The sequence below is a fragment of the Perna viridis genome, chromosome 2 (assembly GCF_037379345.1).
Source record: "Perna viridis isolate PV_CMFRI_1.1 ecotype Kerala chromosome 2, ASM3737934v1, whole genome shotgun sequence".
NCBI classification, from domain to species: domain Eukaryota; kingdom Metazoa; phylum Mollusca; class Bivalvia; order Mytilida; family Mytilidae; genus Perna; species Perna viridis.
This window is the reverse complement of record NC_142446.1, coordinates 23,821,367-23,843,979: the sequence shown is the minus strand read 5'-3', so window position 1 is coordinate 23,843,979 and position 22,613 is coordinate 23,821,367. Positions and strand designations below refer to the sequence as shown.

The 22,613-nt window shown below is 32.2% G+C and overlaps 1 protein-coding gene across 1 annotated transcript in view; it reads right to left on the bottom strand.

The window, feature by feature from the left end:
• The window catches only part of LOC148624158 (inactive serine/threonine-protein kinase ULK4-like), a 38,309-nt gene that overhangs the window by 10,504 nt on the left and 5,192 nt on the right, over nt 1-22,613 (bottom strand). Inside the window, exons 2-19 of the mRNA XM_088566706.1 lie at nt 16,544-16,728; nt 15,013-15,252; nt 14,632-14,782; nt 14,258-14,359; nt 13,670-13,753; nt 12,307-12,385; nt 11,550-11,782; nt 11,164-11,239; nt 10,233-10,431; nt 9,394-9,454; nt 7,202-7,427; nt 6,516-6,594; nt 5,945-6,052; nt 4,717-4,800; nt 3,754-3,828; nt 2,626-2,712; nt 2,219-2,401; nt 352-479 (exon numbers count right to left, since the gene is read on the bottom strand). Coding sequence (XP_088422832.1) covers nt 352-479; nt 2,219-2,401; nt 2,626-2,712; nt 3,754-3,828; nt 4,717-4,800; nt 5,945-6,052; nt 6,516-6,594; nt 7,202-7,427; nt 9,394-9,454; nt 10,233-10,431; nt 11,164-11,239; nt 11,550-11,782; nt 12,307-12,385; nt 13,670-13,753; nt 14,258-14,359; nt 14,632-14,782; nt 15,013-15,252; nt 16,544-16,681 — 2,333 coding nt within the window. The 5' untranslated portion in view covers nt 16,682-16,728. The remainder of the gene's footprint in view (nt 1-351; nt 480-2,218; nt 2,402-2,625; nt 2,713-3,753; nt 3,829-4,716; nt 4,801-5,944; nt 6,053-6,515; nt 6,595-7,201; nt 7,428-9,393; nt 9,455-10,232; nt 10,432-11,163; nt 11,240-11,549; nt 11,783-12,306; nt 12,386-13,669; nt 13,754-14,257; nt 14,360-14,631; nt 14,783-15,012; nt 15,253-16,543; nt 16,729-22,613) is intronic.

The window sequence follows — 22,613 nt, the reverse complement described above, 5'->3', positions numbered from 1 at the left end:
TATGTCTAATTGACAGTTACACACCACAAGACAAGCTGTAGTTCGTCAGTCTGTTGTTGCACTTTTCAGATAATTATTATACAGATTGTGTATGACATTGGCACTTTGGAAGAGTTATTGTTCTTGATTTTGTTTGATTTAGTTGATTTTAATGGCAGATGAATGTATGGTTTTCTCCAAAATACAGATTTGAATACAGAAAGGACCATACTTACTTAAAAATATCGCATTAGATCCCAAAACATGGTTTATTTAGTGGGTTGTTTACACTATTAATCACTTCTACCATAGGCAGTCTCTGTATTTTATAAAAATATCTACAGAACTATCAAATTGAAGTGGACTATTCACCTGAGTTGACAGCACTGAAGCAGCATATCATAATTGTTCTTGACAACTTCATGTATCACAACAAAAGCTTTGGCTCTGATCACTGTGGACGGACTGTCTAATAACCTCAAAAGCTTTTGAAGGAAGTCCTAGAAACAGATATTTTCAAAATTATGATCATGTTTTGCAAATGATTTTACTGAGAGTTAAGTGCCTGATTCATGACCTATTAATTTATCAGAACTGTAATTCTGTAAAGAACTATTTATATAGAAAGGATTTTGCAGAAAAAAAGGAGATAAAGACCAAGCAGTTTAAAGCAATGATTGAAGTCTCATGTTAATTGTAGTAATGCTGTACCTATAGATGTATTGTAATGTCATGTTAACTGTAATAATGCTGTACCTATAGACGTATTCTGATGTCATGTTAACTGTAGTAATGCTGTACCTATAGACTTATTCTGATGTCATGTTAACTGTAGTAATGCTGTACCTATAGACGTATTGTCATGTCATGTTAACTGTAGTAATGCTGTACCTATAGACGTATTGTCATGTCAACTGTAGTAATGCTGTACCTATAGACGTATTGTCATGTCATGTTAACTGTAGTAATGCTGTACCTATAGACGTATTGTCATGTCATGTTAACTGTAGTAATGCTGTACCTATAGACGTATTGCCAAGTCATGTTAACTGTAGTAATGCTGTACCTATAGATGTATTGTAATGTCATGTTAACTGTAGTAATGCTGTACCTATAGATGTATTGTCATGTCATGTTAACTGTAGTAATGCTGTACCTATAGACGTATTGTCATGTCATGTTAACTGTAGTAATGCTGTACCTATAGACGTATTGTCATGTCATGTTAACTGTAGTAATGCTGTACCTATAGACGTATTGTCATGTCATGTTAACTGTAGTAATGCTGTACCTATAGACGTATTGTCATGTCATGTTAACTGTAGTAATGCTGTACCTATAGATGTATTGTAATGTCATGTTAACTGTAGTAATGCTGTACCTATAGATGTATTGTCATGTCATGTTAACTGTAGTAATGCTGTACCTATAGACGTATTGTCATGTCATGTTAACTGTAGTAATGCTGTACCTATAGACGTATTGTAATGTCATGTTAATTGTAGTAATGCTGTACCTATAGACGTATTGTGATATTATGTGATTATATCTTATGAGATGAACAAAAAATACAGATATTACACACACTCTATTTCTTTCAAGCCAAGAAAAAAATATCTATGTTTAAGGTTACCTTGCCTACCTTATTTTTCTACCTACCCTAGCACATTTTGTTAGTATTTTTTTTTTAAAAGTAATTCTGTTAAACTATCCTTGTTATTTAGTTGAGCAATATTTAAGTCAAGAAATCTTCCCATAAGGGTCTATAAAATAGTTTTTAAAGATAAGATGATTATACCTACCTACTGACCCTATTTTTTCATCCAATATAACCTTAAACAGAAATATTGTTGTTTTTTTTTTTTTTTTTTTTTTGCCTCATCAAGGCATAGTTAATTTCATGTAACCAGTTTAGATCAATATTGAAACATTTGTTAACAAAATTAACTGATCATGAAGAAAGTTGTCCCTCTGCATTCAATGAGTTTTAGTACTTATCAAATTTCAAAATATATCATATCTTTATTTAATCCAAACCAAATACAGTCAAACCTGTCTTAAGTGACCATTTAAGGGAGACTAACTTAAGACAGGTGGTCTTTATATAAAGGTTAATTTTACAAAGAGTGCACTACATAGGGATATTACTATAATAGTCTTTTAAGACAGATTATTGCAGAATACTGGTGGTTACTAATACAGGTTTTACTGCACCGATATGTGTGCATCACTGAATTACCTTATCCTGAACTAATCTATTGATGAAGGTTCCAGAAGCTATCAGCATACCAAACATTGTAACAATGGCCTGCTGTATGCGTGTGATACCAAAGGACAATGTAGATAAGATAGTAGTAGCCCCTACTGTGTCTATAACACTCTGGAACACGTTTGGATTGTGTTTAGTTAGTCTACACAATGCCTAGAAATACAATAATGTAATGTCAATTCATTATTAAATTTGTTTCATTTTATAACTATCAATACCTATACTATGTATCTTGTATAGGACACATGGTTATTTCTAAAAGAAATTAACATTTAATCATGTTTAAACTAAACAATAAGCACTTGATATCTAATTCAGTATTCATATAAAAATAATAAGGCATCATTGTACAGACATAATGGATAGGAGATACATACTGATATTGCTGTTATTCTGAGAGAATCTACAGTAGAGTGTTTGAATATAAACCATAAAGCTTGACCCATCTCATTTGTCACAAATTTCTAAAACAGAAAGAATACATGTAATATATCCTAATACAGAATGTTTCAACCAAAAGACATTTCTGACTAGGAGATTTTGATCTGGATATTTTGAACAAATACTGAATGAATAGATACCTTAAGGGTGACTATATTTTACAAGTGGAAATGTTAAGTTTTTCCTCATCATTTTTGAAAAAAACTCGCTTTTCATACATTTGAATATATTTTTATACATACACACTGGGAATATTTGACTATTTTTTTTACATTAATATCCTTTTCATTATCCTATATTTTTAATCATTCATTTTCATAAAGAGAAAATTGAACTTGTTCATTTGAAAGTTTTCTTGTTCAAGTGAAATTTTTCATCGACTCAATGTAATGTTATAACATAGTAATGTCTGAATAGATGCAAACTTTGTAGTTGTTTACCAAGGATATTAGTTTTTAAATTGATACATGCTATAAATATTTTCATAACCTTCTAAAAATTAAATATACTATAAATAATAATTATAACTCTTCAAACAAAAATTTCTGTGCATGGCTAGTAGGAATGTAGTATTCATATGTTATACATGTATAATAAGCAATATTGATAACATGAAATACCTCAGCATAAGGACCACTAGTAATGATCACATGACATACCTGAGCATGAGGACCACTAGTTATCACAACGATCACATGACATACCTGAGCATGAGGACCATCTGTAATAACAAAGATCACATGACATACCTGAGCATGAGGACCATCAGTAATAACAATGATCACATGACATACCGGAGCATGAGGACCATCAGTAATAACAATGATCACATGACATACCTGAGCATGAGGACCATCAGTAATAACAACGATCACATGACATACCTGAGCATGAGGACCACTAGTAATAACAACGATCACATGACATACCTGAGCATGAGGACCATCAGTAATAACAAAGATCACATGACATACCTGAGCATGAGGACCATCAGTAATAACAAAGATCACATGACATTCCTGAGCATAAGGACGATCAGTAATAACAATGATCACGTGACATACCTGAGCATGAGGACCACTAGTAATAACAACATTCTCTACAATTTTGGCAGCAATATGGTGAACTGTAGCATCTTCCTGCAAAAAATCATAATTTTTATTTTTTTTTATTTTTGTATGTCCTATAACAGTTACAATGTGTATAAATAAGCAGCTGCACTCCATCATATAATATGCTTCATTCCTTTTGTTTAAATTCCTATAGGCATAACTTTAAAAAAAGAACATATGGAAAAAAATGAAATTGGGCTTCCTACTATAATGAAAAAAAAACAAAAAACAACATTGTACACAAATTGTAAAAAGTGTATGATAAACAGACAGATACATGGATGGATCTGTGGATGTGAGTTTACAACAAGAAATACTGTGAACAGGCTCACAAATTAAAATAAAAAAGATATGACCGGCTTCATTTGAACTTAAATGCCTAACATTCCAATAAAGCTTCACCAAAATCTGGTTTAAAAAGTAGTTTAGGAGAAATAGGCTTACAAGCTGTGATCATGTTAAACCATTATATTTGAAAATCTTGCCATGAAAGGATAATCTTCCTTTATGCACATTTGCATATGATGCCGAACATTATAAAAATTCTAAAAAAAATCCTTCGCAGGGCATAGTAGAGTGTGGAAACAGAATAACCATCCCATGCAGGGATTTGATTATCACTATCTTTCTTCCTGCACATCTACATATAATGCCTAACTTTCTGATAAAGCTTCATCAAAATCAATCATGTGGTGACAAAAAAGTTGTGGTTACAAGAAGGGTTGACCAACAGGTAAGTTCCAATATATACCTCTGTGTTAGATGAATTGATAGATTCTTATGTACCTACACAAGTCTTGTTTGTGGGGATATGATGAAGGCGTCAGAATCAATCAGCAAAATAGAAAGGCAAAAAAAGAAAAACATGAAAAAAAAAATCAATGACCTCTAACAATGTGAGATAATCCGCCTTACCCCTTCTCTACAGCATCTACTGATGATGGTATAAGTCATACTTGGTACGTTCCAGTTATCTACTGGGGAGGCTTTAGTCTGCTCCTAACATGTAAATAAATACAAATCAACAACATGTATCTACTGGGGGAGGCTTTAGTCTGCTTCTAACATGTAAATAAATACAAATTAAAAACATACATCTACTGTGGAGGTTCCTATATGTAAATAAAAGAACAGCATTCCAATGGCCCCTGTGAATAAAAAAGTGTGGAAAACTTTAAATTCACTGAAAATTTTCTTAGTCAAAGGGCTGTAACTTCCATAAAAATCATTCAACCATAACCAAAGTCATACTTTATCTGTAACTTCTCACTGTAAGACTACATACAAAATATAAAATCAATTGGTAAAAGCATTACAAAAAAAGTGTGGAAAACTGTAAATTCACTGAAATTTTCTACGTCCAAGGGCCATAACTTCCAGAAAAATCATTCAACCGTAACCAAACTTAATCTGTAACTCTTCATAATAAGGCTACATACCAATAACAAACTTATTTATTTAGAAAAGCATTACAATAAAAAAGTGTGGAAAACGTGAGTGGACGGACGGACGGATGCCCGGCATTTCATTGTCCCCTCACGAGGCGTCGCAGGGGACAATAAATACAAATAAAAAAAAACGTATCTACTGGGTAAGCTTTAGTCTGCTCCTGAATACCGGGTAAATACAAATCAATAACATATATTTACACTCACGTGTACTCATAGAATAATTTTTTATTAAGTTTACAACCTAGATTAGAATTTAAATGAAATAACTTGAATATTTTACCAGTTGCAGGAGAAAAACCAAAAGTGGCAGAATTCACAATCTTGATAATTCGATACAAAATGTTACATGTCAGTAGCTAACAAGCATTCTGAGAGTATTGCAAAACAAACCATAGTCCCCTACAGGCTGTTTATATCACTGACCCAAATACTATCTTGGATCAAAGCCGGTAGGGGACAAAAAACACATGAATATACATGTAATGTAAAATTTTTCTCATAAGGCTGTCTAATGACAATCCTGACTTAAGCATTGAATTGCATAGCAAAAGGAGTTTTATGATATACATGTACTGCAATAGAACAAAGCATTTGATTTAGAAGCAGTAGGTCTTAAACCTTTAAGAAAAATGACTCCTTTTAGGAAAACATTATGAACATGAAATGATTAAAACCTGTCATAAAACCTGTACCTGTGTTGCTACTAAGTATAGTACTTCTCCAAGGGATGGTAAAAGTGTCTGTTTTAACTTGGCATTCTTACCATTCTCTCTAATGGTTTCTGTCAGTATTGTCAAGGGCTAGGAGGAATAGAATAATTTACACAGCCATTAGGATAAATGAGTCACTGAAATACTGTGCCAAAAGAAGCTTTAAGGCTTAGCATAAACAAAAGTAATAAGTAATGGTATGTAAAGCAAATGAATTTTATTGGTGCACCAGAGCTACCATTACAAGTTGAGAAAAAACTGCATACTTATTTTATGGAAATTGTGTGTACCGGAATTTTCTTACTATCTTCAGATTTTTTTTACAAATGTTTCTCGTTGACCAATACTGAAAGCGTATGAGTAATAATTTATAAGGCTGCAGTGAAAGACAACATGCCCAATTTTTTGCTGACCTTTTTACTGAGCATAAATAATGTTGTTTGTAAAAAGAATGATTTTCTAACAAAATCAATTCAGCTCCCAGGAAAAACAGATATGATACATAATTATCTTGATATTTCAGTAACATGTCTATTTAAGTACACTGCAGTACCTCAGACAGACTGACTGTTTCCTCAACATCTGTAGCATTGTAAGCCAACAAACCAATCACCCTAGCAGATTTACCTTTCCTGATAAAATACAAACAAAACAATAAACCCTAACAGTTTTACTGTTCCTCTCAAAATATAAATGAAAAAACAAAACTCACAGAAAAGGAATGAAGCACAATTACACTGCTTTTATCATTTATGTGGCATCTGTTCAAAACACTTTATCGTTGTTATATGTTTGTCATTATTTGTAGTCAATTGATATTTTCAAAAACAAGGAAAAGCATGCATGTTATCATCAATATGTAATGCCTTGATATATTACACAAATTTAATCAAGCCAAAACACTTTCCTTTAAACATCAAAAGAATTACAGAAAACATATTTGGAAACAAATGAAATTATTTGAATGAAAAATGAAAAAATCTGTACGAAAGATCACTTGTTGATACCCCTCTCTCCTATCTAGAACACGTACAGGAAATCCTACAAGGCCTTCAGATTGAAAAACAAAATAAGAGGTGTACAACCATGTAATAAAGAATTTTAAAAAGTTTCATCAGAACGGTTCCAGAGGAGTTGTGGATTATCACTTGAGACACACAAACAAACATACAGCATGATCACTTTATACTCCAGCTTTTCAAGGAAGGGTTTAAAAATATAGAAAAAAAGATTACATACACTTCTATGTGTGAAGTATCTTTAACAACTTTACAGAGACAAGTGAGAACTGCTTGTTTAACCAGTGCTGTAGCTATGGCAGAGTTAGTAGCTATTCCTGTCAGGTAGTGTAATAGATGAATACGTTTCTGTGATGGTGGACCTTTCTCAGACACACTCAGACATTCTACTATACTCTTGACATGTTTAACCCACTCCTTTTCTGACATAGAATTCAATTTTTCCACTGAAATTATACAAAGTAACTTTCCAATTATTTTATCATTTATATAACATAATTTCTATGCTGTAAAGTTGTCAACTAACAAATGTGTGTTAAAAAGAAAGTCTACTCAATACTTTATTTACACAAAATTGCATGTTAAGAATGAGTACCTCTCAGAATTAGTTATAAATATTAACTCTATGAACAATTTTTAGATACTCAAATACTTACTAAAGACACTTTGAAAAAGAAGGGTGCCAACGGGGGGTGATAGGACATTATTTACCATTTTTGTCAATTTTACACACGAAAATGTCAAATTTTTCCCATAAAAAGAAGAGGTGCCAACTCCTACAATCTCCCCCCCTTATTGATCCATCACTGTAGTTAGAGATGGTCCCATCCAAATAAAGTGTACCGGTAATAGTTGAACAAAAAAAAAATTGTCATCTGAAGTATTGTTTGTGGTTTTGTTCACCATATTGTAGAAAACATAGTGCACGATATAAAACTTATCCATTATGTAAAATCATATAAAAATGTGATTTTAAAGGAGAATGTTCAGAAAATATCAAAATCAGCCCAAAACTAAAGTGTTTCAAATGAATTTGAAAATTGCATAATTCACTAGTTGAATATGTGCCTTTATTAAAAACTAAGTTTCATTGCTGTTCATGTATATTTTGCTTTAAAACTGTAGATGATAATAAAGCCAAATATGAAAATTAAGCTGAATTGTATAAAACAAAGCTTATTTCATGAGACTCTTTTATTTAGAAAATATAGAGTGCATTTGTCGAACTCTTTGATATTTATACAAAAACAACCTTCGGTACCATCACATCTGACAAAAGATTTTGTTGTTCATACTTGTGCTCTATATTTTTGGATTAAAAAACTTCCCCTAATCCTTTCATTTTTGTGAAAATTCTTTGAAAATCTGTAGAAGCAGAGTTTGTGCTCTCCTTATGACTAAATTATAACACAACAGCTCGCATTTTCTGTATATAAGTATTCAGATAGTATTTTAGTATTAAAATAGGTAAATAGAAAATTGCAAATAGTAAGTTGAAACTTCAACAACATAGTAGGCCTGAAACTGGTGATAGTGGATTTACTCCTTTCAATACATTGTAAAGATTCCTGTATAGTACTTTGAATTATTCTGCAAAGACCGTTGTTTTTTAACTCATTCAGAAAGATTTTGTGCATGCACATCATCATTTTCAGTTTAAAAATATAAATTTATAATAAAAGTCACTAGCCATACAACAATCACCAAGACAAGAATTTTTGCAATATGATTGCTCTGGTAAAAATCGGCTACTGTCAGATTTATATCACTAAAAGTTTCAATTTAAAAATGATCAAAATTCAATGTTTACTGCAGTGAAACATTTCTATTTCTTTCAATTAACACCAAAGCTTAAGTTTTAATGTATATACAAAGAATCAAGTTGATAAAAACAAAACTTAAGTTAACCCAAGAATGTTACATTTTACTTTTAAGGCAGATCATATCTACTACACTGAGAATCTTTTACTGTCATCTTGTAGTTTCATATAGTAATATAAACAATACATTTATGGTTAACACTGACATTACATAATTAAGGTAGCACTAGGCTAGTAAGCATTAATAAACAATTGATTTGTAATATAATCAAACAATTCAGAATTATATGGCTTCTTCCTCAATGACACATCATGTACAATTCCAAGATTGAAATAATGGTTTATTCAGTTCTTGACTTGTGGTTACACACAGCCAATGAAAACCATGAAAATAATAAAACTCCAGTATAAATTGGTATTACAGACTGATAGTGGTATAACTATATCCCTTTGAAACTTTCTTGGCAAGTGGATAAAACATAAAATTACAAAATACAAATTATTGTTGGGGTTTTACATACATGTAGTTTTATTCAAATAAAAGTGAAATATTTTATACAATTAACTTGAAAATTAGTAACAATATATATACCTGTGTAAGGTGGAACAGGAAGTATCTTAGAGTCAAATTTGGCAGAAGATGGTTTCTGTATCTGTAATAAAGTACATGTAATCATTGATATGTGAAGGTCCTTTATAATTAAGAAATCATCAAAGTGTTCCCTTTCTTGGCCCCTAATTCCAAAATGGTCCCAGTCACAACCTCCAAAACCAATTGTAACTTTCAAAATGGTATGATTTCAAACAGATCCATTACCTATTACTATAGTTATCATCCAGACATCAGAAAAAATATTTTGGCAGCTTTTTTCGGCAACACATTCCTAATAAGTTCAAGCCACAACCTCCTTAATCAATCCCAGCCTACCTTTAGTGGTATGGTACCTTGAATTATAATTTCAAAGGGATCCATTTATTTATAGTAAAGCTATAGCTTTGACATCAAGAAAATGCTAGTTACTGGTTGCTCTTTTGCCCCTCATTAAAAAATGGTTGAAGTCTTCACCCAAAAATCAATTCCAGTTTTAATCTTTGTGAAATAGAAAATTGCGAAACATTATCATAGATATCCATATGCATTCACTGGAGTTATATAGCTAAGAAATGCTAGTTTAGGCCCTATTTGGCTCCTTACTCCAAATTGATTTAGGATATAATCCCTTGTTTCAATTTCTTTTGTAGTTAAAAACCTTTTTGTAAATTTTTTTAAAGATAAATGAACTTATATTCAATTAATTACATGGACTTTGGACAGGGATTTTTGTAGAAAATTCACTATAAGCATAAATGTATGCGAGTTCATTGTAATAAAGTTTTACTGTAAAATTTAATATATCAATAGTTCTCCCTTAAAATGATCCTCATACACACCTTAGAATTATCAACAATCTGTGTAATTTGGAAGTCACTAGGATGATAAATTAGATCTATAATCTCATTCCTACTGTCAGTAGTCTCACTTTGGTCAGGAGTAGCCCCTATAGGCTCTCTAGTAGAGAGGGGAGATTGAGTAGGTTTATGGGGGGATCCTACTCTCTCATCTGGAGGTGCAGCTGTATGTGGTCTAGCGCTGGTAAATAAAATAAGCATAAATACAAATGATAAATTCTTGACACTACATAAAATGTGAAAACCTGAAAATTCTGATGGTTAATCATATTCTTAATGTTTTACTCTTATAAATTGTTGTAAATGCTGCTTACACATAAATGATTTTGTTTGTTTGTTTGTTGGGGTTTAACGTCCGAGCAGCAATATTTAAGCTATATTCAGACGATGAACATGAAATGGATGATAGAATGAACATGAAATGATGATGAAATGAAAAAAGGGATGGGACACAAGGATAATGGGGTCGACAAATTTTGATTGCCACTGGAAATAGGGAGATGTGGGTAGGGTTGGGCAATTTAGCCTCCTGTGGCGGAGCCCTATGGCTCCTACTCAGGGAGAATACCACAGTAGGGTTTTTATACGTGCGAAGAACGTGGCATCTTTCCCAACACGGCGGACCACTATGGTTTGCGGTCAGGTTTTCCGTATTATAGCTTGACAACCCCAGCATGTAACACACCAGGGGTACCCCATTCCACCACAGTTGCTCTGTGGGCAGAGCATCCTAGCCCCCGGCTAAGGTTCTGAGCACTATTTAGTTGCCTTTTACGACAAGCTTAGCACTGCTGCAGGCCTATTCTTTTGACACCCGGACCTGCACGGAGCCACATAAATGGTAATTATACAGGAGATGGTATGTGACAAAATGATAGTTTCAAAATATTCATTCTAAGAGCTACTTCCTAACCTGAGAGTAAATAATGTGGCACCACCTTCTGATCCAGGGGCAGTCTTTGGTCTCATATAGTCTCCCATGGTTGAACCTGCAATTTATAACATGGCAAGAAGCCTTGGGTAAGAGAACGCGTGTACTTTCTAACTTTACACAGTGATTTCATTCAATTTCAAGAAGTTCTAGGTATGCCTTAAACTCAGAAAAATATACAAAAGGTATTGTCAAAACAATATTGGAACAAATCTTTCCTTTATAGTATATACAAGTAAACATGTATTTGAAGTATTTTTATAGTGAAGACATCTACTTATTTATGCAGTGAAAACTCTTTTTTAATCACTTAATCTAGTACATTTGAGCACAATTTAATGTAAAGATTATCTAAGTGAAAAACCTACCAGGTCTAGTGACATCCAACAGATCAAGATTAGATACAGGTCTATCAGTACTTTTCCCTGGGTCAACTGTTTTGATCTTTCCAAGTACAGACCCTGTACCTTCAACAAATACACTACTTCTGACAGTAGTCATGGTACTACCCTGTACATCTTGAGATAGAACAAGATCCTTGGCCAGGTGACATAACTTATCCTGCCAAAATGGATGTGTTACTAACCCTGGCCATCCTAATCTATAATACCAAGTATAGTAAGTTATAATAACAGTTCAAGATATGATGAGAAATTCTTCCACAAAAATCAATAATTTATATTTTCCAAACACAGCCAAGATAAGCAAAGTAATAATATGGTGTACAAATACTGGTACTTTGCATTTTTTCCTTGAAAGCATGATATAAAAATCTGTTCTAGTGCCATAAGTAAGAACCCAATTTAGCACTAATAAAAAGATTGCATACACCAATACTTGTCTAAAAATATTTTTATACACAAAATACACAAAACCAATCAGGCATAAATTTTCTAAAATCCTAAATTACAACTAACATGTAAGGCCTATAAGGGGAATGATTTTTTTCTTGCATTTGGATTATGGAGTTATTCGTTTTGTGTATGAAGAGGTAAAATTTCCATGTACAAACTTTAATTAGACTATTCATGTATTTTTTATTTTGATTATATTCATTCCAGTTTAAGTATATACTAGCAGTAGCAGCATAATATAGTTGAGCTTGACTACAAAATATATTTTTACCTCTTATCAGGATCTTTTTGCATTAAGCTCTCCAGTAAGTTCAAAAAGTCTGGCGAAGGTTTAGCTGAAAACCTGGTTCCTTAAAAAAAAAAATCAAAACATATTTCCAGAAAGTGTGACAAAATAATTAAAACACATTTATATTTACTTAAAAACAAGAAAGATTTCTTACAAAGGCATCAAAAGAAACTAATAAGGGTTGTGTGAATAGTATCATTACAATGTCGAAGTTAATGGAACCCACTATTAATATCCTTGACTAAAGGAAGTGACTTTTGATAAAACTCCTAAAAATTTGTACTACAAGAAAATGTGGTGATACAACAATGATATCATACAAAGCATTTCCACGAATTTATCTAGCATTTAGTGGGGTTCAGTATTCAGACCCAATACCAATGTCAAATATCCTATTCAATTTCCCAATCATGCTTAAAAATTCATAACTGTACAAAAAAATCCTAATTAACAAAAATACTAAGAATATTGAAAAAAAGTATGTAAAATTTGTTTTATTGTCCTGTAAGATGATCGTCACTCTGTGGTAATATCGGGGAATACAAATACAGGGGAGGGAAACAGATGTCTTCCATTAACTTGCTGTCAGAAATACTCATATATTTTCGTTAAAAAATGACTGTTGGACCAGTGGTGCTCCTATAAAGGATAACAGGTAGTAAAAGTGGAAATCAAAATCTAGTGATCACTTCATTAAAACAAAATGACACTGGTATAAAAAACGATGTTGATTAATCACTCATTTTGTAGGATGAGCACCAATAGTCAACAGCAGCTGTGAAATGAGCTTCAGCTCATTTATCACAATCTGTACACAATTAAGGGCTAAACTTGGCCAAGTTACTCTGAAATCTCTCATGAGAATACACCTTGAGGGCCAATAAGAGCTATTAAATTTAACATCAGAACAGTTAGTCGACAAAGTCGGGGACAGAAAGCAGAAGAGAATTATAAATATAAAAGCAAATTAAAACAAAATGTCAAGCCTTTACTTATTTTGTCGTGTATATACAATTTTCCAGAAAATCACAGGTAGACCAATAAAAAATTCCCAAAATTGTGACAGGGTACTTTTTCCCAAATTACCCAGATAACCCCTGATTTCTCATGCATTAACAGATTTTTTTTTTTTAAATCCAAAGCCAGTAAATATTATCCCATTCTACTTAGCGCATTGTGCAATCAGAATTATGCAATAACAAACCAATGACGAATGCCTTGGTCAATTAAATGATCAGGAAAGTAACTTACACAAGTGAAAGGCCGATCTGTTATGATTTTACTTATATAGTTATGTTTCATAATAAGTTTTCCGTCCTAAGCATTGAAATCTGTTACATCTTACCTTTAACTTTAGGAACAGGCATGTCTTTACTGATTATTTTCTCCTTCAGTTGTTGGAATGATTCAGCCAAGAAAGGAGGGTGTCCTTAAAAAACACAAAAGTATTTTCTCCACAGGTTCATTACACATATCAAATACCTTGCAATCGAGATTTCTCTAATAGGCCAGAAAAGAGTTGATTTTATAACATTTCTTTCTCTTATCTACTATCAAATCAATACAGAACTAACATCTCACCCAATGTTGAAATAAAACATGCAGAACTGTAATGAGAAAGTTTCTGACTAAATAATACAATGTAAATACAAAGAAATTTTGGCAAGCAATGGATTCTGAATTTGCATGCTAATCATGAAATCAATTTCACAAGTGAGAACAAAAAAAATCTAAAACTACAAGAAAATGGTTGACCAGGAAATCTCAGACACCCTAAAATAAAATTTTATAATGTTCTCTACTTCAGCAATGGCTCATTAGAGAACTTGAAATCTTACCCTTGAGTGTCTGAGATGTCTTGTACTTTCAGCAGTGTAAGACTCTTAATATCATTATTTTCTGAAGTTTCAAATACTTTTCTGTAAATTTTTACCTGTAAAACATTCATAAAACACTACTCCAAGAGACCAAAGATCACTGGATATAGTACAATCATTACCCTGTAAAACCTCAGGGGCCATGTAAGTTGCCGAACCTATTATAAAAATCAAATTAATAATAAAAAAATCAATATTGTTATATATTCCATCATAGTAAATCTTTTCAAAATGAAAACAAAAACAATCCAAATCAAAAATGGAAAACAATCAACGATCTTCAACATTTTTAATTTTGTTAAATTTTAACATTGTAATTTTATTCAATAATAAATCCTCAGCAAAAATGCATTTTTCATGTAGCTTCTACACCACTATTGAACTTAGTAATATATTTTCGAGGATCAGTCATACTATATACGAGACTTACCTTGAGTTTTATACTTCCTAGGAGTAATACTATCTTCCTCTCCACCTCCTGCCTCAGCAAACTTTTCAAACAATTCTTCCAAGTTTTCACCTTCAACTTTAGATAAACCAAAGTCCGAATACTTAAGAATTCCTGACCCATCTAATAAAATCTGCAGCAAAAAACAACACATATAACCATATTGTTTCATCTACAATTTTTTTCTTTAAAGAATTGAACCTTAAAAAACAAACTAACAAACCACAATTATTGAGCAAATTAGATACAATCAACAACCAAATAAATTAAAAAAATAAATAGTTAAAGGTTTTCAAACGGTCAGTAAGACTTCCATCTAACAAAAAGGCAAGATCACATTGTATCTAAACTGAAGCAACTTACCTTGGATGGTCTGAGATCACAGAACAGTATTCCTAAAGAATGGATATAGTGTAAACCAGTGACCAGATCTATACCAAATGATCTGACAGAACTCTCTGGCAGGTATTTATCCTGTTGTATTAATATTTCAAGACTGCCTCCTGTACATAGCTCTACTACCAACCACAGATGATTGCTGGTTTCATACCACTCATAAAACTTGACTACATTACCATGACTAATGTCATGGGTCATTCGCACCTAAAATATCAAACAAATTTTGTATCCTAATACAAGAAGTGTATTGTGTGCAATCTTACAGGAAGAAAACATTGATCGATAGGACTTAAATCACATAAAGCCCTTAATAACCCCTTGCAGTCATCAAAATCAAATCAGTTTATTAGGAGCAGTTGTCCTTGTGAGATATTAACATGAAAACTCTTTTTCTTCTTTGGCAGATATTTGACAATTACTTCATTGATGCACATCTAAATATAATGCCCAATCTTTCTATAAAATTTCATCCCAATTCAATGAACAGTTCTAATAGCTTTTGGCTATAACTGAGATTATACTATATAACGAGCATTCTGAGAGTATTGCAAAACAATACATAGTCCCCTACTGGCTGTTCATATCACTGACCCAAATACTACCTTGGATCATCAAGTAGAAATGACCTTGACATTGAAAAAAATTAGCAAAGCGGAACGAAATGTTAACTTGAACTGTAACTCATCAAGATAGAATCACATACATTTGTACCAAAAATCAACTCAATATCTGCAAGTGTTTAGAAAAATGTGCGGAAAACTTAAATTTTGGTAAATTCAAGGGCCACAACTTGGGACAAAAATCAGCAAAGTGGAATAAAGCCTAAACCTGATCTGTAACTCATCAGGGTAGACTCACATACCAAAAAAAAAACAGCTCAATATCTGCAAGTGTTTAGAAAAGAGTGTGGAAAACTTAAATTTCAGTAAATTTTTCAAAGTTTAAGAGCCACAACTCAAACAAAAATCAGCGGAGCAGAATGAAACCTAAACTTGATCTTTACCTCATAAGGGTAGACTCACATACCAAAAAATCAGCTCAATATCTGCAAGCATTTAGAAAAAAGTTTGGAAAACTTAAATTTTTGTAAATTTGCGGAAGTCTTCTATTTTTTCTGGACTGACAGACAGGCGGAGTGCAAATCTAGTCCGGTTGGGGACTGAAAAAAAACCTTCCTCAGAGTTAGTTTGGATGACTTTTCTTTGCATGCATTCAACCTTCATACAAATCATGTACTATTATTAAAACCAATTTATACAAAGTTACATAAAATATGTATTTTTTTAACCTTTATTGCCCCTATTTCATAAACGGTTGGGTCTAAAACCACTAATATGAATTCCACACAACCTTCCTTAAATTGTTCAGAACTATGTGTTAAATTTTAAAACAGATTCACAGAACAATAGATGAAAACAAGTGTTTACACAAAATGGCAACGAGAACAGTACTACACCATTATATGTGTAACAGAAAAATATAAACTAATACTTACAGTGTTTGTTACTTCTGGGCGTTTACATTTCTCAATGCAATGTATAGCAACAAAATTGATGGTTCCTTTACGGCGACCTTTGTAGATTATAGAGTGCTCTCCCCTTCCTAGCTCCTCATATAGAACAAAGTTTTCCATTTCACAAAAAAATCAATACATCATGTCTGTCCACTTCTTTTTTTATTCTGCAAGTGCAAGAAACATGAACTTACATGTAATATGGGGCACACGAAATAAAGTTCATTGCTTTAAAGTACATACTATACTATGAAATGACTTTAGCAAGCACAGAAAAACTAAGAACTACACATATACATGTATATTGGTAAAATACAGTCAATAACCACATGTATGCAAAAGGTCAGAAACAGTTTAACAATGTTTCTAGCAATTTTATATTCAAAAATACATAAATGTACTATTCTCCTTGTATTGAAAAAAAGCGTTGGTCTTGCAAATGGAGTAGATATATTTTTCTACAACAATTGTATGTTTAGTTAGTCCTTAACAGTAACTACAGGGTTACAAGGTATCAGGTTAACTGAACATACATGTACAATGTAACTGTATTAAACTATAAAAAAATTGACAGCAATATCAAAAACCTTACTTTTCTTAAATATAAAAATATTTTCAATGCATTCTTTAATTTCAAGTTTTGTGGACATACATTGTATGCTGTTTAAATGAATTCTATGGGGTAGTAACCAAGTACCTAGATACATTACATCATAATTCCTGTTCTTAGAAAAAAAAATTTCAATTGCATCTCCTTGGTAATTTCCACTAGAAAAAAGGTACATGAAAATTAGATTTAGATTTTCCTTGAGTTTTAATATACTGAAAATATCTGCAGGGCACCGTATTCTCTTCTCTAAAAGCACTTTTTTCCCTCTGACATTATCAATATATACACAAATTATAACTCTGCCAGTGTTCTCCCAGTGAATTTGAAATTGCGAAGGGCTAGAATTACAATGCAAGGCTTTGCAGTGCTTTAATTTCTGGTACTGTGCTATCTGAAATATTGTAACTTTCGTAAACTTGGTAAACTTTATTGATAATGCTCAGACACAACATGTGTAACATATATACAAATCATACATGGCAGAAAGAACAGACAATCAATGCGCATACTAAAATAATTGACTGATTTTTCTTATAAAAAAAACCTACTTTTTTTGTAAACATCAATACGACAGTCAATATGACAGTAGGTAAGTAATTTTGTAAATCTATCCATTCTTGGATACTGTAAATAATAATTGGGAATAAGTTTGCTCCTGAATTCTGTTATTACACTATTATTGGATAAAAATAAAATATGATATTCATCTCCTATTCCATTCTTACATTAAGTACACAATCTTTTTTGTCTTGGCACATTAAATCACCTTCAAGTTTCTATTGGGAGATGTGGATTTGATTTACATAATTTAGTTATCCAAAGTCTACCGGTTTCCTGAAGTCTTATAAGATATTTTTCAGATGAAATTCTAATTCAAATAACTATAAATTTGTCCTCTTGTAGAATTATTTATGTCACTAATCCACTTTTGTATAAATTGATCTTGTATAATTTTAGTTATGTAAATGAAGTCCAGGCGCATAGCTGAGGCCAAACTGAAGAGTAGGCAAAATTACGGCAGGGGGTCTGGGGCAAAGCCCCCCCACCCCTGAAGCTCCACGGAGATAGTGTTTTAGAGCATCATTTATGCCTCTCCTGGATGTATTTTATCTCAAAAAAAAAAAAAAAATTGGCAAAATCAAGTGCAGGCAAAAGCCTTTTTGCCTAACGGCAGCTACACGCCTGAAGTAAAACAGACTATCTTGATTTAAGAACACATATCTCAAGCCGGTTTCATTAAATATACATTCAATATGATTCGTCTATTTAAAGCTCTCAGCTCCAACACACTTTAGTTTATACAATAAAGAATACAATAAACAACTTATCTTTGTTAATGATAAGTCTATACCAAAATGACAACATTCTTCTTTTAACTCTAACTTCTAATGGGAAACGCCCCAATTCTCCATAAACCATAAAATTAGGGGTTGCGCTTTGAACCTTTGAAATTCTTTTACAAAAACCAAGGTGTATTCTTTCTATAATTGGTAAATTTTCATATCCCCAAATTTCAGAACCATAGAGTAAAATAGGTTCAATCATAGCATTAAACATTTCAGTTGAAGATCAACAGGAATGTTCTGATTTCTAATATTTTTATAAATGCTAAATAAAGCTCTTTGAGCTTGGTTAAGAAGCTTTTGTTTGGCGTTTGAAAAATTGCCATTGTGCTTGAAAGATAATCCTAGGTAGGAAAAGGTATTTATAATTCCTATATTTTTGTCTTGTAGTCTGAATTGAAAATTAATATGACATTTCAGTTTACAAAATATCATAATTTTTGTCTTCTCTACATTAACCTTTAATTTCCAATAATTACAGTATTGTTGAAAAATATTAAATGCATTCTGCATCCCATCAGGAGTTTCGGCTAATGTTACAGTATCATCGGCATACAGAATTACAAATATTCTGAGTAAAATATCAAAATCATGATCAGTTAGAATATACAGTTGGCAAGTGTTTTGTTATCTTAAACCATTGTCAATTTTGATAGGCCAGAAAAAACAATTTCATCTGTAAAACAGATTCTGTATGAGATCTCCCCTGAAAATGTATTTGATGGGAGACTATTAATAACCAGTCTTTATTAAAAAAAAACCATACAGGTCAGGAGGTGATACATGCATGTAAAAAAATCCAGAAAATTGTGAATTTGCAAAGCAAATAAATTCAAATTAAATGTCACCAATCAGACATGGGGTAATTAAAAATGTAACTGTAATTAGCTGTAATTAATTACAATTTTTGAAGTAATTCAATGTAATGTGTAATTCAGCATTCTTTTTTTTTTTTTAAATTACATGTAACTGAAAGTAATGCATTATTTTCAATGTTTGTGCATGTAATATTACTTTTAAATAACATACGACCCATGCAGGTCCAGGTGTCAAAAGAATAGGCCTGCAGCAGCGCTAAGCTTGTCGTAAAAGGCGACTAAATAGTGCTCAGAAACCTAGCCGGGGGCTAGGCGCTCTGCGCACAGAGCAACTGGGATGTGTGCCCCAGGTGGTGGAATGGGGTACCCCTGGCATGTTTTGTGCTGGGGTTGTCAGGCTATAATACGGAAAACCTGACCGCAAACCATAGTGGTCCACTGTGTTGGGAAAGATGTCACGTTCCTCACACGTTAAAGAACCCTGCTGTGGTATTCGATAGGAGTAGGAACCTTTGCGCTCCGCCACAGGAGGCTAAATTGCCCGATCTTACCCATCCCCCTTTTTCTAGTGGCAATCTAAATTTATCGACTCTATTGTCCTTGTGTCCCATCCTTTTTTTCATTTCATCATCCATTTCATGTTCATCATTTGCATATAGCTGAAATATTGCTGCTCGGACGTTAAACCCCAACAAACAAACAAACAAACAATAAATTACATACAATCATTGTAAATAAAGTTGACAAATATACCTCTGAGGAATATCATGCCATTGCCAATGATCCTTTGATGTACTGGAAAGTGAATGAGCAGAGACTCCCAACCCATTCAAAATTAGCAATTAGTTACTTGTGTATCCCAGTGTCTTCTGCTTCTGTTGGAAGACTTTTTTCTATTGCAGGAAAGGTGTTTATGCCAGAAAGATGTCCTCTTCCTGACTAGACATTTCATGACATTATGGTGATCAAATGTAACAATGACATTTAAAACTTACTTTGAAACTGGTGGGACTATAAATTGTAATTATCAGATTTCTACATAGATGTATATATATATTTATTTCTCAAAAACCAAAATACAATGGTACAGAGAACATTCACCAAATAAATAACTACATAAATATTAACAAGATTAAAGTAACACATGGAGGTCCAGTTAAAAATACATATAAAGATTAAACTGTTTGTTGATGATTCGTATGAATTGACACAAATTAAACTGTACGATTCATACTATTCATAAGATCATGAAATTTAAGGATATTTGGTAGAGTATTCTTAATAAGCTTTTTCCTATCGTTATCAATAAGGAACATGTAAAAATATAGTGGTACTCATCACCTATTTCATTAATATTACTGAGAGGACATTTCCTGCCTTCTCGTTCTGTATTTTGCCACCTTCCTGATTCAATTGGAAGTTTGATTCAGAGTTTGGAATTTGCATAAAGTATGGATATTTTTGTTGTCTAAAAGTTTGAAATAGTTTTCTATTTGAATTCATTCTTGAAATTTCTATAGTTAAGTGATTTCGGGGAATTTTGTATATCTGATATCCAAAGTTGCCTAAATTGGTCAGTTAGTGATTGTTTCACATTTGCATACAACCAAAATACTTTGTCAATATTTTGCGTATTCCAAATATAAGACATACCATAATCATTTAAAAAAATTTTCTATGTTTATACCACATAACATCATTTCCATGTTCTCTAAATGCAAGTTTATACAGAACTGCTGGTAGTTTTTCTTGGTTTCCTGTTAATATTTTTGCCCAATATTAATCATTCTAAGTTTACTACATATATCCAAAGGATATCTACCCAATTCACCGTATATCATAGAATTTGGGGTATATTTTTTAGCTTTAATAAGTATCTTGCAGAATTTTAAATGCACCCGTTCTATAATAGTTATTCCCCAGTCCCCAAACTTCACATCCGTAAAGTAATGTTGGTTGAATAACCTTGTCAAAAAGTTCAGTGATTAAATTTAAGTGGAAATACTTGCTAAATGCAAGTTGAAATTCAATTTGGCTGATAAAAATTATTTCCACTTGCTAAAATTTGCTAATGGAATTCTATATGTAAAATATGTGAAGTCCAGAAATAACCCCAAAAACATAAATTTAGCAAGTGTAAATTTTCTCTACTTGTTAAATTTAGCAAGTGGAAAAAATTCTGAAATTCAATCCCTGAAAAGTTCTAAGCGACACTCAACGGATAAGTTATGTACTCTGCTCTTTCATAAAATATTATGCCTTATCTGTGTTCGCTTTCTTTGCTTTTGAAAAACTACAATATCTAGAAAGTAATAAACCAAGGTAAGTTAATTCATCGACAAAGTCAAAAGGAATATCATTGTATTTGAATATCATGTTAAGTGGCAGTCTACCTTTTGAAACAATAACTATTTTACTACTCTTGTCAACACTGACTTTCAGTTTCCATACTTGTGTATAAGGCATCAAGCTGTGTTTGTAAATAACGACTTGACTCTGATAATGAAACAGTGTCGTCAGCATATAATATGACAAATAAATGTAAAAGAGGTTGAGTTTTGATTCAATGTCATCAGAAATACTTCTAAGACCTATTATATTTTTACTTTCAAAATAATCTTCCAAGTCATTTACATACAGTGAAAATAATGCGGGTTACAGATTTTCACCTTGCCTCACCCCTACATTACATGGGAAAAAATCAGAATATTCCATTCCATTAAAAATACGAGATTTGATATTATTATACATGTTAACAATGACTTCAAACATTTTACCATTTATAGACGTTTTCAGAAGTTTTGTCCATAATCCTGATTGCCAAACAGTGTCGAAAGCCATTGCAAAATCAATGACGGCACAATATAACTTTTTCTTTTTAAATCATAATAATTCAAATAATAGATGTAACGTAAATATACTGTCAGTTGCAGAATACCCCCTTCGAAAGCCTGATTGATTTTCATTTAATAATAAAAAGTTTTCCAAGAAATCATTCAGTCTTGAGTTAAGTATAGATGTAAACAATTCACCCATACAGCTAAGAATTGTCATTGTTCTACAATTTTTTGGATCATGTTTAGCCCCCTTATTTTTGTAAAAAGGAATTATATTTCCCGTCAGCCATGCTTCCAGTATTTTTCCAGTACCAAATATTATATTAGGTAATTTCAGATACACAGGCATCAAGGTATGACGTACTTTTGATATATTCGTTAACAATAAGATCATCACCAGAAGCTTTACCATTTTGGAGTTGCTTGACACATTTTAAAATTTCA